Source organism: Dermochelys coriacea, chromosome 1 (assembly GCF_009764565.3).
Source record: "Dermochelys coriacea isolate rDerCor1 chromosome 1, rDerCor1.pri.v4, whole genome shotgun sequence".
Classification (NCBI taxonomy): Eukaryota; Metazoa; Chordata; order Testudines; family Dermochelyidae; genus Dermochelys; species Dermochelys coriacea.
In genome coordinates, this window is record NC_050068.2 from 215,966,244 (window position 1) to 215,979,598 (window position 13,355).

The window sequence follows — 13,355 nt, forward strand, 5'->3', positions numbered from 1 at the left end:
GTGCAGAACTCATCATTTTCCACACTCAAGCTCTGGCTACTGGGTGCTGAGCATGCACTATTTTTTTCCCATTGGTGCTTGAGCCCCGGAGCACCCACGGAGTCAGCGCCTATGTGCAGAGGGGAGGTTCCCCCTCCCTAGTGTAACAGGAAAATTCAAACCTGTCTGCAGAGATCAGCTGGATTCACACAGGATGGCTCTGGCCTGGCAGTGTCCATGTTCCAACCTATTATCTCAGCACAAGCCCAGATCCTGCTCCCACTGAAACATGTAAAAGAGCTGCTGTTGGATTCTGCAGGGACAGGGTTGGCCCCGAGTTATTTCTGGGACTCTTGTTTCACTGTATTTCTCTGACTTGTGCCTTTCTCACCATGGCCCCCTGCGACTTCCCCTCTCATGTGCCATGATACACAGCTCTAGTTAGAAGGGCCACCTGCGCTGAAGAAACTCTGCTGGTGCCATAGGCTGAATGTGCTGTTTGCTGTTCCAGAGGGAGCTTCCCCGGGGGGGTCTCAGCTGGATTACGATAATGTGGAGGAGCCTGCCTTGAACGACGTCCCCCAGACTCCAGACGGCCGAGGTGAGCAGTGAATGTGCCTCCTGGAAGCAATGTCACCATGACGAAAAACTAACTGTATTTCCCAGTAGGGACAACAGTGGTTTGTTAAGAAAACCAGGACGTTCACCCACCAGTATTGTTTATTGGCGTAATGCTGGGGGCGCTGACCAGGTGCATTACAAAAGCTGTGTGGAGGCCCAGGGGTAGGGAAGCGTGTGATGTTCTAGGTCATGACAGAGGCCCATTGCAGGGATGGAAGGACCAGTTGGCTCAGCAGCTGCCCATGCTGTACTTGGCTCAGGTCATTGCCTTGTGACCATCATGGCCATGAGCACTAGGAAAAGGAGTACTTGTGGCACGTTAGAGACTAACAAATTTATTAGAGCATAAGCTTTCGTGAGCTACAGCTCACTTCGTTACTCACTATTTGGGAAGAGGGCACATTAAAGCACAGATCTCTACAGTGCAGCAATGTTCCCTTCCAGCCTTTCCTGGCATGCATTTATTGCAGCATATATACATCTGTATCAGACACGCTGGGACAGGGTAGTGGATGGGACAGAGATTTTACACCCAAGGGCCCATGTCCCACCCTTATTAGCTGGCTCAGTGCCCAGTGGTGTTAGTAGGTTGGAGACTGATGGTAGTTTATGGGTAAACTTTATCAGGAGAACACATTGAAAAGACATTTTAAAGATAATGTCAGGTTAGGAAGCCGGGAACAAATTCTGGGCAATTCCAAGTCATTTACATTTGTAATTATTATAACAACATGCCTTGTGGAGCAATCCCTCTGGACTAAATCCCAGTCACCTCTTTCTATAACTCCCCCTCTGCCTCATCATGTGGAAGCTCTAGGATCCACTCAACCAGCAACTGAAATGTATCCGATAAATGTGATATGTGAAATCCCCCAGTCAGAGGGTTCCAGAGGAAGGCTCCTCTTCCTGTCCTGAGGGTGGAAGTGCTGAGAGATTCCCAAGGACCAGTGAGGCTGGTGCATCAGCAGCTTGTAGTTTATTTCTATCTTCACTGTGAATATTCTCTTAATTACTTCACATCTTCACATCAGATGCCCCTGCGCTGCCTGGAGATGTCCCAGGGGATGGTTATGATAATGCCAGAGAAGTGTCTGACCCTGAAGATGAAATTGGCTTGGAGCAGAATGATGAAGAAGGCACTGAGGCAAGTGACAGGAACGGGGATTCACAAACAGGTGAGTTTGCACTTCACACTGTCTCTGCAGAGTGGGAGGGCTGGAAATGTGAGGTACGCAGCAAGGGAACAAACCTGGCCAACCCAGTGCCTGTGAGAAAAACTCTCCTTCTCTCTTCTTTTCATTCCCTCAGAGCAGAGGCTTCAGTGCCTGCAATGGTGACAGGAAAAGTGGGGTCCTTCATGGCCAAACTAGCAAGATCCCTCAATCTCTAGGTTCAAATCCTTGTGTGGCTGCTACACCCTGGATTACTGGATTGCTACCAATTTACTGTGCATGTATCTTTTGGGCAGAATCTTATAAACCAAAGTCCTGTTAATGCTGCGCAAATGTTAAGGAGCCTGTGACACTTCCTGTAAAAGTTGGGCATTTGCCCATTATCCTTAGCCAATATCTCCCCTCGCCTCCCCATTGTGTCATCAGCAGAGACACTACCCACCACCCCAGAGGAGGTGCAGTGGTGATGAAATGTGCATTGCTTCATACTTGATAAGAATTGTGTGTTTATGTTTGTTGTTAGGGCAGAGTGAATTATACAATGTCCTTAACTAAGAGCTCCTTGCTCGTAAGTGAGTGGGTTTTGTACATGAAGTGACAGGTAAATACAGTTGTCACTTAGTAACTTTAAATGGTCTGGAAACCAAGGGTTTTACTTCCAGAATACATACAGAGGTGATAGATTAAAACTTGTCGTGGACCCAATCAGGGAACATTTTCTAACCCATACTGCAGAGTGCGCTCCACCCTTGCTATGCAGCCAGACCTAGCAATAAAATGGATCCACTGACTGTATGTGTCTCCCTTGGTATTTTAAGGTTGGAATCTGCACTCACTAAGGAATGAAGCTGTTTCTGGGATGGAGAAGGAAACCCCGTTGCTGCCTCCTGGAGATACAAGTTACGATGATGTGGGACACGGTGACTCTGGGAGATCAGTTTCAGAACAATGTGATTGGACAAAATAACCTTGTGATGATGTAAAAGCTTTGCCTTTTTCTCTGAGATCATGTTTCCTTTGGCATGATGTCCAGAGACAGTCTCTGCCTGGTAGATAGACAAAGCAGGTGTTTTTACAGAATTTGTGAGAAGTTGCAGGAAATTCAACTGCGAGTGGGAAAAGATTCACAAATTTCCTCTGTATAACTTCCCACTGATTGGCCAGGATGGAATTTTTTATCCCTGTAATTTCTTCAACTTCATTTTGTATCTTGTTCTTATTAAATCCTTTCTGAAAGTCTTCCCCAGAGTGGAAGTTTTTCTTGCCAGATGAATTGCGCGGTTTCCAGTGTTCATGACGGGGAGAGGCTGACATTGAACAAACCAAAAGACAAGGATGGGCCACCTCTGGGTATGGCCGGCTGTTTGATAGGGAGGTGAGTTTACACTGAATGTTCCATCAGGCATGTGGTAAAAGTGAGAAACCAGCAAGAGAACATGCTGAGATAAGCAACATGGTTTTTCCTAAACTGAATTCAGATTTGAAACTTTCATTAAATCCAAGGAAATTCTCCTTGGATAATTCACACCTGAAATTAAACAAATGGTGACAAGAATTCCCCATTAGCGATAAATACAGAGGATGAATATTTCTGCTTGGATGACAAATGAATTTTTTAGACAATAGTGACAAGGGGAAGGTTAATCAGAGTGTGTATTTCCATTGAACCAATAAGGCTACAACAAGTAACAAGTCACTGAGCTCTCACTAGAAACCCCATTAAAACTAATCATGAAAGCTTATGCTCAAATAAGTTTGTTAGTCTCTAAGGTACCACAAGTACTCCTTTTCTTTTTGTGAATACAGACTAACACGGCCGCTACTCTGAAACCCATCTTCACACAGTGGCATGTTCATTTCCATGACAATCTACAAATAGAGTTTACAATCAATGCTGAGCTGAATACTGACCAGTGCAGAAGCCAAAAGTGTTTGAATTAATCCTCAGTGAAATAAATACCAGAATGGTTGAGAGTAAATCGCTATTTCACAGAAGTGTCTGTTTTTCCTTCACCACAAATCCTGATTCAGCTTGGTCACTTCAGCTGTACACGGATACAATGGAAATAGAAAAGGTCCAGTCGAGAGTCAGGGCTGTTCAGGCCGAGTGTCTGGGGTGCTTCTCCAGGCCAATCTCTAGTCAAGTATGAGGAAGACTTGTCTGTGCCTGCCATGGCTTGTATCCTACCTCCACTGGGCCTGGGCAACACAAGTCCTCCCCTCTGTGCCTCACAGGCCCTGCTGTTACTACACAGCTTAGAGGCAGGTGTACACCAAGCCTCGTGCCCTCCAAGCGTCTCCCTGCAGTGTCCAGCTCAGTGGGGGATTTAGAGTTAGTGGGGCCCTCCGGCCCTGTGCTCAGCTTCATTTTGGGGGGCCCTTCTTGAGACCCAGCCAAGAAAAAGGACATTCTCTCTTATCTCCCTCCCATCCTCATTTTTCATTCTTTTTTTCTTTATTCTCCTCCTATAAGTAATAGGAAGTAAATAAAAATAAAGTGAGGTACCTTGTTTGTTTTTGTAGTCTAACTTATTTTTCCACAGACCATTTGAACATTGCAGAGGGTCTCAATGGACCACTTAATGATCTTTCTAAATATTGTTTGTACCGTTAGCTAACTATTGGAAAGTGCTTTGGATGAGAGCTCTTTATAAAAAATAATGTTAAAAACATTGGGCTGCGGGGTCTAGCCAGGACTTAGGATGCGGAAGGGGGCTCAGGGCTTGGGGTGCAGGGTCTGGCAGGAAGTTAGAGTGCAGGAGCATGCCAGGGGTTGGGGTGCAGGGTCTGGCCAGGAGTTAGGGTGCGGGAGGAGGCTCAGGGCTGGGGCAGGGGGTTGGGGTGTGGAGCACTTACCTGGGGCAGCTCTTGTTTGGTGCAAGGGGTGCAGGTGGGGATGTGGGGAGGGTGCAGGAGTCAGGGTGGCTGGGGTGCTGGGGGTGTGTGGGGAGCAGGTGTGGGGGGGGTTGCAGGAGTCAGGGAGGGCAGGGGGCTGGGGGTGTGTGACGGGGTGCAGGAGTCATGGCTGGGAGTGTGTGGGGGGTGCAGGAGTTAGGGCTGGAGGTGCAGGGTCTGGGAGGGAGTTAAGATGCAGAAGGGGCTTCAGAGTTGGGGCAGGAGGTTGGGGTGTCGCACACTTACCTGGGGCAGCTCCCATTTGGTGCGAGGGGTGCAGGTGGGTATGTGGGAGTGGGGTTCAGGAGCTCCTGTTTGGTGCTCAGGGTGGGGGTGGGGATGGGGGGGTGCAGAAGTCAGGGCATAAGGTGTGTGGGGGCTGGGTATGTGAGGGGGTTATAGGAGTCAGGGAGGGAAGGGGGCTGGGAGTGTGTGTGAGGGGGGTGCAGGAGTCAGGGCAAGGGGCTGGGGTTGTGGGGGTGCAGTCGTGGGGGTGCTCCCAGCCCCCTGCCCCATCCCACTCCAGACCCCTGCCCTAAGCAGCTCATGGCAGGGGACTGGGGGGGTATGTGTAGGGGGAGTGCGGGGGCCTCGCCTTTGCTCAGCCCTGCCCTGATGCCAGTCCCTTCCCCCACGTCTTCTCCACCTCCTCTCACGAGGGTGCTGTGCCCCCCCTCTCCCCCTCCCTCCCCGAGCGACCTGAGTGCTGGCAAACAGCTGCTTGGCGGCAGGGGAAGCACTGGGAGGGAGAGGGAGGGGCGGGAATGCAGCACGCTCAGGGGAGGAGGTGGGAAAGAGGTGGGGGAGGGGGAGCTTGTCTGCCAGTGCGTTCAGAGTCTGCAGCAGGAGCCCCAGGAGTTGGCAGGACCAAGCTTCTGCCCCTGCAGCTACCTGGCCCTGGGGCTCCCTGTCACTGGGAGGCTCCATGCCAGGGCACCCTGTGTTTTACTGTAAATCCGCCTCTGGTCCAGCTCCTGATCCCCTAGACACGGTATTCTTGGATTCATTGCTTCAAAAGAAGCAGTGGAACCCAGCTTAGCAGTTACACCTCCTATCACTGCTCCACTTATCATACTGCACTTAGATATGGTTCTAGTTAAATCAAGTATAAGTTTATTTAACAAAGACAGAGATTGAAGCAGTAGCAAGCAGAAGTATTGCAAAGAAATTGTTATGTATAAAACAAAATTGTAACATGCGTTCTGCAGCCCAGATTTAATTAACAAGACACTCTCATGCCTTGTAGAATAATCCTTACCCAAAAGACTTGCAGCGTTTTACAGCCACGCTGGCTGTGACCCTCCTTTCATGAGTCAAGTACGCTGGCAGCTTGCCTCCGAAGTGAAGGATCTGGTGTGTCCTCTGCCCCCCTAAAAATATACCAGTCCCATCCTTTGTCTTGATTCATAAACAGGACCCCCCCACCCTGCTCTTTTGTTTCTTCTTGTAGAAGTTCTCTCTGGTAGATTTTGCAGACTTTCCACTTCCTCTGGCTCAGAAGACCAAATAGGCTTCCATTGTGAGGAGTGCAATACACAATACAAACGACCAGACAGGGAGATAGGTGTCTGTTACCCGCTGCTTGAGAGGACCATTTCAGAGGTATGTCATCTCCTGGTGACCTGCCTTAACTCCTTACGTATCATCTGTACAGACTTTCTGCAATGGTCATGACAACTGCTGGGCTACTGGCTCTTGGTAGATGCCTCATACGCCACCCATAAGTGAACTATGCTGCCTATATCTGATCCAGGGAATCCTTGTGAAATACTATGCACCATACGGTTCCTGGGTCACACCAGTTCCTTCCTCCAGGCATTGTGACCTGGTGCATGGGGTCGCAGAGCCACTCAGTTTTGGTCCTGCTGCCCTATCCATCATCTGTCATTATGAATGGGTTTCCAGTCCAAACCTGAGAGGTGTTGCAACACCGTGAGTCAGGCTGCAGTGCCACTTACTCAAATGTGGCCCAGCTCCCCCCCCGCCCTTTGACTTTATGGAGGAGCAGCCAGGCCACACCTGAGAGGCCCTGCATCCCCATGTACCAGGTCACAATGACTGGAGCAGGGAGCTGGGCCCAGCCCTGCAGAACTGGAACCACCACTGCAGGGTGAGTGTGAGGTGGGCTGACTCTCCAACCCCAGCACCCGCCCCAGGCCAGAATTTGGATTGTGGTGCCAGTGTGGAGGGTGCATATAGGTAATGGTGGGTTGCAAGAAAAGCAAAATGTGGTTAGTGGGTTGTCTTAGCAACAAGTTGGGGAACCGCTGCTCTAATCTACTAGCTCAGGTACCATAGCAGTGACACTGGGGACGCACAAATTTCAATGCAGGCTAGTCCCACCGGCAATTACCCAGCGTTCTGGGTGGGCTGGTATAGACATGATGAAGCACATGATGCCTGATACCTGAGCTAGCTACATTAAAGCTAGTGCTGGTACGTCCACTCAAGCTGCGATCACACTTTGTGACTACAGTGTAGACGGACCCTCCACGGTGAAAGGAAACCAAAAGGCAGTGAATAACGTAGCTGAAGTCGATGTACTTAGATCTACTGACCGCAGTGTCTTCACTGCGGTGAGTCGACAGCAGACGCTCCCCCATCGACTCTGCCTGCGTCTCTCATGCTGGTGGGGTACCAGAGTCGACGGGAGAGTGCTCGGTGGTCAATTTATCGCGTCTAGACTACATCGACCCCCGCTGGGTTGATTGCTGCCCATCGATCCAGCAGGTAATGTAGACAAGGCCTCAGAAAAGTCTGCAAAGAAGGCTGGACATAAGAGCAACATCAGACATCTCTATGAAGCTGAACTGGGTGTTTTCAGATGATCTTAACCTAGACCCCAGTCTGTTGTTGAAGGGGTCCAGACTAGTCATCCCCACATGGGGGTGAAAATGGACATTCTGCATAAACTGCAAGGGGGGCCACCAAGCCAGACCAAAATGTGCAGAAACAGCTCAACAGTGGCCTTCACTGAGCAACAAGTACCAGAGAGAGAGATGAGAACTCTGAGATCTGCATTCACATGAGAACCAACAAACCAGAACCATCATTACCTTCCCTCTCCCAGACACACCATGGTGGAAATATCTTCTCCAGCTGGCTAATGGAACCTCCCTTCCATTCACTGACTGCTTGTCAAGAGTTATTGAAATAGCCAAGGTACTGACCACTACATCCCAGACAGTGGGGTCAGGAGGAAATCCATCTTTGACTGCAATGAAATCCCACTGTAAGTCTGCTCTGATAATGATCCTCAGTTACTATTGGACACTGTTACATTTACAAATCCCTGCAGTTTCACCATGTTACATCAGTTCCCAGTTTTCATAAAACCATGGAGAAGCACAACTCTCTGTGAAAACAGGGAACAAATTCTGACAATATCTGGCCTTGTTCCCCTGCTTGCCAGCACCTCTGGCAAAAGGATTCAGGCCCAATGAGTAGCTGAGTTGAGTTCCATCATCCCAACCATCCCTTCACTATTAGATCTTAGTTGGACTGAATTTCTAATGCTACTAAGAAAGGAAGAACAATCTAAAAGCCATCAGAAGAGAAACTTTGTCAGGAGTCATAGACTCAATCCCCTGAGGGAGCTGAACACAGGAGATCGGGTGTGGTTGAAAGGCTCTGCAGACGAAGGAATAGTATAGTCACAGCTGAACATCCCTCAATCTTACCCTGTTCGAGTTCTGGACTATCATTTCCCACCAGGTTTTTTCAACAGGTAAATCTCACTGAGCATTCAGATCCATACTTCCGGGCTGAACCTGTGAGTAATGATGCCCCTGCTCAAATAGACCATCCACCATCTCCTCCGAATCTGACTGAAAGGAGACAGCCCCTAGATCTAAGAGCCTCCCTCCTTCCTGAAAGATTAGGTCAGACCTTGGAAACCTGAGGAACTCAAGGATTTAGTAGCCAAGTGCTTTATTTGGGCAAAACAATCCCCTGGCACGAGACTGAAGGGTCAGGAAGTCTTCCCAGCCTTCCCTGGGATGTTTTTAATAGTCTGTGTTGATGTTTAGTTCAATGCTGGATCGATGAATGTTTTATTTTCATTCCCTCCTCACAGAGGAGGATTTTGTCTAGGGACACTTTTTAGACAGGCCACTTGGGGGCCTTACAGAAGAAGTACACAGCTGCAGGCAAGAAGGAAATTAAGGTTATTCACCTTCCCTTTAGCACCCTCTGTGAATTCAGCAGGCTGGGCTGGAAGGCTGCACAGCAGCAATGAGATTGATTCAGGTCACTGGGATCAGGCAGGTGTTAAGATGCTAATGGCTCACTCTGCTGAAACTCATGCAGGAGGCTCTAGCTGTCTGCCACATCAGCCATCTCTCTTGCAGGGAGCTGAGACCCTGCATTCACTGTGGCTCTAACCAGCTGTTGGCATCAGCACATCTGTGACACTGGACTTACACTGTCAACTTCCTGAGCCCAGCCTAGATCTGTGGTGTTGGTCACATGCACAGGAGGGGAGAGGTTCTCCAAATGCAGCTGGAGAGAGAAAATCATTATAAAAAAGGCTTGTAAACGCTGAGCACTTGTGGGAATCAGGCAGGCAGTGATGTAGTGGTAAAAAAAAGACGTGGGTAAACTCCCAAACTAAACTCCATATTCCTCAAATCAGACGTGGATAAACTCTGTTTACCCTTGTTTACTCCCAACTATATGACTGCAGGCCGGTGCCTAAGGTTAAACTTGGAAGCCTAATTCAGGCTGCTGTTTTTGAAAATCAGGCACTGAGCATGTTCCTCACAGAGTTTGCAGGCCAGGGACTATCTTTTATTATGTATTTGTACAGCCCTCAATGTACAATGGGGGCCTAATCTTGACTGGGGCTGTTGCCCCTTTTTGACCCAAGCAGCTAATCAAAGTTTGGGGCTCTGGGGATGTTCCAGCTGGAAGCAGAAATTGTTGGTGTCTGGTATTTTCTTTGGTGCAATCTTGGTTGTTTACAAGGAATGTACCAAGTGTGAACACAGGAGGGACTAAGAACAAAAGGAGCCATTTTTTAGTTTACTAGCCCTCAACTTCTTTAGCTAACAAACCCAAATACTCTCCTTAGCACAGGGGTCTGCTCTATGAAGGACCTGTCCAGCCAGGGAGCAGGAGGTTCTGGCCTAAGGAGAAGCTCAGCAGGCAAGTGTAGGGAACCAGCTGATCCAGCTAAGCAGCAGTTAATGAGTGGCTCCAGTTCTCAGCTGGAAGATGTAAGAGAGGACCCAGGCCTGGGGGGAACAAAAGACAAACACTTCCCTGAGCAGTAGGAGGAGGAGGCTGCAATAGTGCAGGGCCCTGTAGCCCCCTGAGGCTAAGGGAGGGCTGTGACCCTTGAGCTATTGAGGCTAGAGGACCCTGAAGTATCAGCCCAGGTCAGGACTGTCACTTGTGTTACTTTTCCATATGCCTTGTCTTTGTGTGGCAGAGGAATAACAGAGGTGACTAAAGCAGAGTCGGGTGGGGCTGGTTGTTTTGCCCATAGGCTGGTGGACAGGCCCAGCGGAAGGGTGGAAAATGCAGGCTGTGTCTGCCACTGCCCAGGAAACCATGGATCTTGAATCCTCTTTACAATGGATGGGGGAGCAACTGTAGCTACAACATCAGCAGCTGCAGCAGATTGTGACCCAACAGCAGCAGTTACACCAGAAGCTTCAGCTACAACAACAAAGTGCCAGCAGGAGCAGCAGTGGTTTATGCTTCATCTGGAGAACTGGAGCCCACAGGTGAGTGCGAGGCTGTGGTTTCCTGTGTGGGAGGGAGAAGCCCTTACCAAAATGGGGACAGAAGATGTTCTTGAGGCCTTGCTAGAGACTTTTGAGCAGCTGGCCAGGGCATACTATTGGCCCTGGGAGGAGTGGGCCACTAAGGTTGCTCCCTACTCAACAGGAGAGGCCTAAGCAGTGTGTCATGACCTGGGGGTTGAGATGGCAAAGGACAATGGGACACTGGAGCAATCCTACAAGCCTGTCTAGGACTTAGTGGAGCGGGCTATCATCGTCCATTCAAACATGAACCCATTGGCTCTAGATTCCCACCGAGAGCTACAGCCCACCGATTCCAGGATTTGTGTTCTCTCAGGCTGAAATCAGAGACGTATTTTTCCAGTGGAAATGGTGATGTTAGAACAGTTTTGCCAAACTATCCTGAGGTGGCCCAAGTTGTGCGTTGGCTGCCACTGGGTGACTTGCCTGGAGGAGGCAGTCTGCCTCATAGAGAACTTTCTGGAGACTGAATTGGAGTGTGAGCCTCTGGGAAAACCTTGGCTATCAAACACCCACAGAGCTCTAAAGGGGCCAAATTGGTCCCTGTAGAGTGTATTCATTGGGATGTTTGGTCCTACCCTGTGGCTAAAGTCAGGTTAATGGTGTGGAGCAGCAGGTTGAAATGTCAATGGTGGTGGCCTGACACCTACCTTAACTGATGGTATAGGGCTGCGACTGGGGACCTGTAACCAGTCTTGTGGGAGTAGCTGGGAAGGTGGGGTTGGTACTTAACCTCCTCTTGGCATCCCAGGTTAAGCTTAAAGAAATTTTCCCCTTTTCTGATCCTGAGCTGTTCAGTTCCAAACCAAAGTGCTGTTGGAAGCAGTGTCAGGCCTGAAGGATCAGGGTGCAGTGTAGTTTGGAGCTCCCTGAAGAGCAGCCACAGGCACAACCTCCTCCTCCTAGGGCCAGCCCACTGGCCTTAGAGGAGGGGCCCAACTTCATCCAGAGTCAGAGGGAGGGGCCGGTCTTGAGTCTTCTGTATGGCCGGTTGACTTGGGCAAATGGATTGTTGGTTGCTCCTGACCAGGATGCCCAGTACCCCCATTTTGAACTAAAAGGGGATCTCTTGGTTTGTGTGATCCAGGACAAAAAAACCAGGGCCTGCCAAACCCAACTCCTGGTCCCCAAGTTGTATTGGAACTAAGTGTTAAAACTAGCCCAAGATGTACTGTGGTCCTGTCACTTGGGAATGGAAAAGACTCAAGGGAGGATTCTGGCCCAGTTCTTTTGGCCCTTGGATTATTGCAGCCAGAAAAAATATTGTTCATCCTGCCCAGAATGCCAACTGGTGGTCCCACAGGGCCCCTCAGTTCTCTTCTATTGGTGAGCAGCCCTTTTGCCACCATTGGGGTAGAACTCTTGTGATCCCTGGAACTAAGTTCAATCTGGTGTCAGTTTATGGTGGTGACTGTTCATTATGCCACTTGGTAACCCAAGCCATAGCCTTGTGCTCGGCAGTGTCCCAGACACAACAGCTACCCAACTAATAGATGTGTTTGCAAGAGGCAGGTTTCTAAGAGTTCTCCTGACAGACCAGGGCACAGCGTTCATGTCCCAGTTAATACAGCAGTTTTGTGGTCTCCTGAAAATGTACTCAGTTAAAACCTCTGTTGCCTGCAAACAGATGCTCTGGTAGAGCAGCTTAACCATACATTAAAAAAGATGTTTCAAAAATTTGTAACCAAGATGTAACACTCTGCACCCTATAGTCACCATAGTAATATCATTATGATTTGTGGTATGTTTTGTACAAAGTATGCCTTGCGAGGTATTTAAAAAGTCTTAATCTGTTACAATTTAACAGGATATTAATGTTTCTGTGCTATCATTATATCTAGAGTTATGAAGTTTTGCTCACATCTGTAACTGAAATATGTTGTGAAGTTAAAAACACCCAAAACCAGCCTTTCAAGTACAACAATGAAAAGGCCAAACAGCGTAAATGGCCTATTGAGGGAAATACACTCACAAGAATTACCCCAGGAAACAGGTACAATAGAAACCTCTCAGAGATAGCACTATGCAATGCGGACTGTTTCAGTCAGGTCACAGCAAAAGATGTTTCCAGGAAGGTGGAAGAAGCTGTAAAAGGGGGAAGTGATATCACTAGGGGGCCTCACTCTCCCCCTACAGCACCACACCTGGAAACACCTGAGGAACAAAGAGTGCACTGGGGAAGGGGGGTCCCAGGCAGGAAAGAAGGAAGCCTGCCTGTGTATGGAAGCTTGGTGGACTACTTGTACTATCCAACAGGGTGAGACACAGCTTGATTCAAATCTTTTCCCGTTTAGAGAACTTAGATTGTGTTTTTGTTTTGTTTCCTATGGTAATCTACTTTGATCTGTACGCTATTACTTATAATCGCTTAAAATCTATCTTTCTGTAGTTCATACATCAATTTTATACATTACCTAAAAACTGTGTGGTTTGAATGAAGTGCTTGCGGGGAAATCTCAGCTCGGTTAACAAAGGCGTGTGCATTGTCCTTTCCACATTGAGGGAGGGGTGGATTGGGTAATAAACTCATATACTGATCAGGCTTTTGACCAGAGCAGGACAGTGTAGTTCAGGGGTTCTCAGACTGGGGGTTGTGACCCCACAGGGGGTCATGAGGTTATTACATGGGGGAGGGGTCACGAGCTGTCAGCCTCCACCCCAAAACCCCCTTCACTTCCAGCATTTATAATAATGTTAAATATTAAAAAACTGTTTTTAATTTATAACGGGGGTCATATTCAGAGGCTTGCTATGTGAAAGGGGTCACTAATACAAAAGTTTGATAACCACTGGTGTAGTTCGTGGGGGCCAGGCTGGGGAGCTGGGGGTATTCTGGCTGGAGTTTCTCACTATTGTTAATTCATGAGTGACTCTGGGAGCATTTATGCAATCTAGATGGGTGTGGGGTTCCACATACTGT

At 48.7% G+C, this 13,355-nt stretch overlaps 2 protein-coding genes across 2 annotated transcripts in view; one reads left to right on the forward strand and one right to left on the reverse strand.

The window, feature by feature from the left end:
• LOC119860595 (antigen WC1.1-like) overlaps window positions 1-3,161 on the forward strand; it is a 34,064-nt gene extending 30,903 nt beyond the window's left edge. Inside the window, exons 14-16 of the mRNA XM_038414479.2 lie at window positions 491-580; window positions 1,632-1,775; window positions 2,591-3,161. Coding sequence (XP_038270407.1) covers window positions 491-580; window positions 1,632-1,775; window positions 2,591-2,739 — 383 coding nt within the window. The 3' untranslated portion in view covers window positions 2,740-3,161. The remainder of the gene's footprint in view (window positions 1-490; window positions 581-1,631; window positions 1,776-2,590) is intronic.
• Window positions 1-13,355, reverse strand: part of LOC119860485 (scavenger receptor cysteine-rich type 1 protein M130-like) — a 1,081,813-nt gene that overhangs the window by 304,849 nt on the left and 763,609 nt on the right. The window lies entirely within an intron of this gene.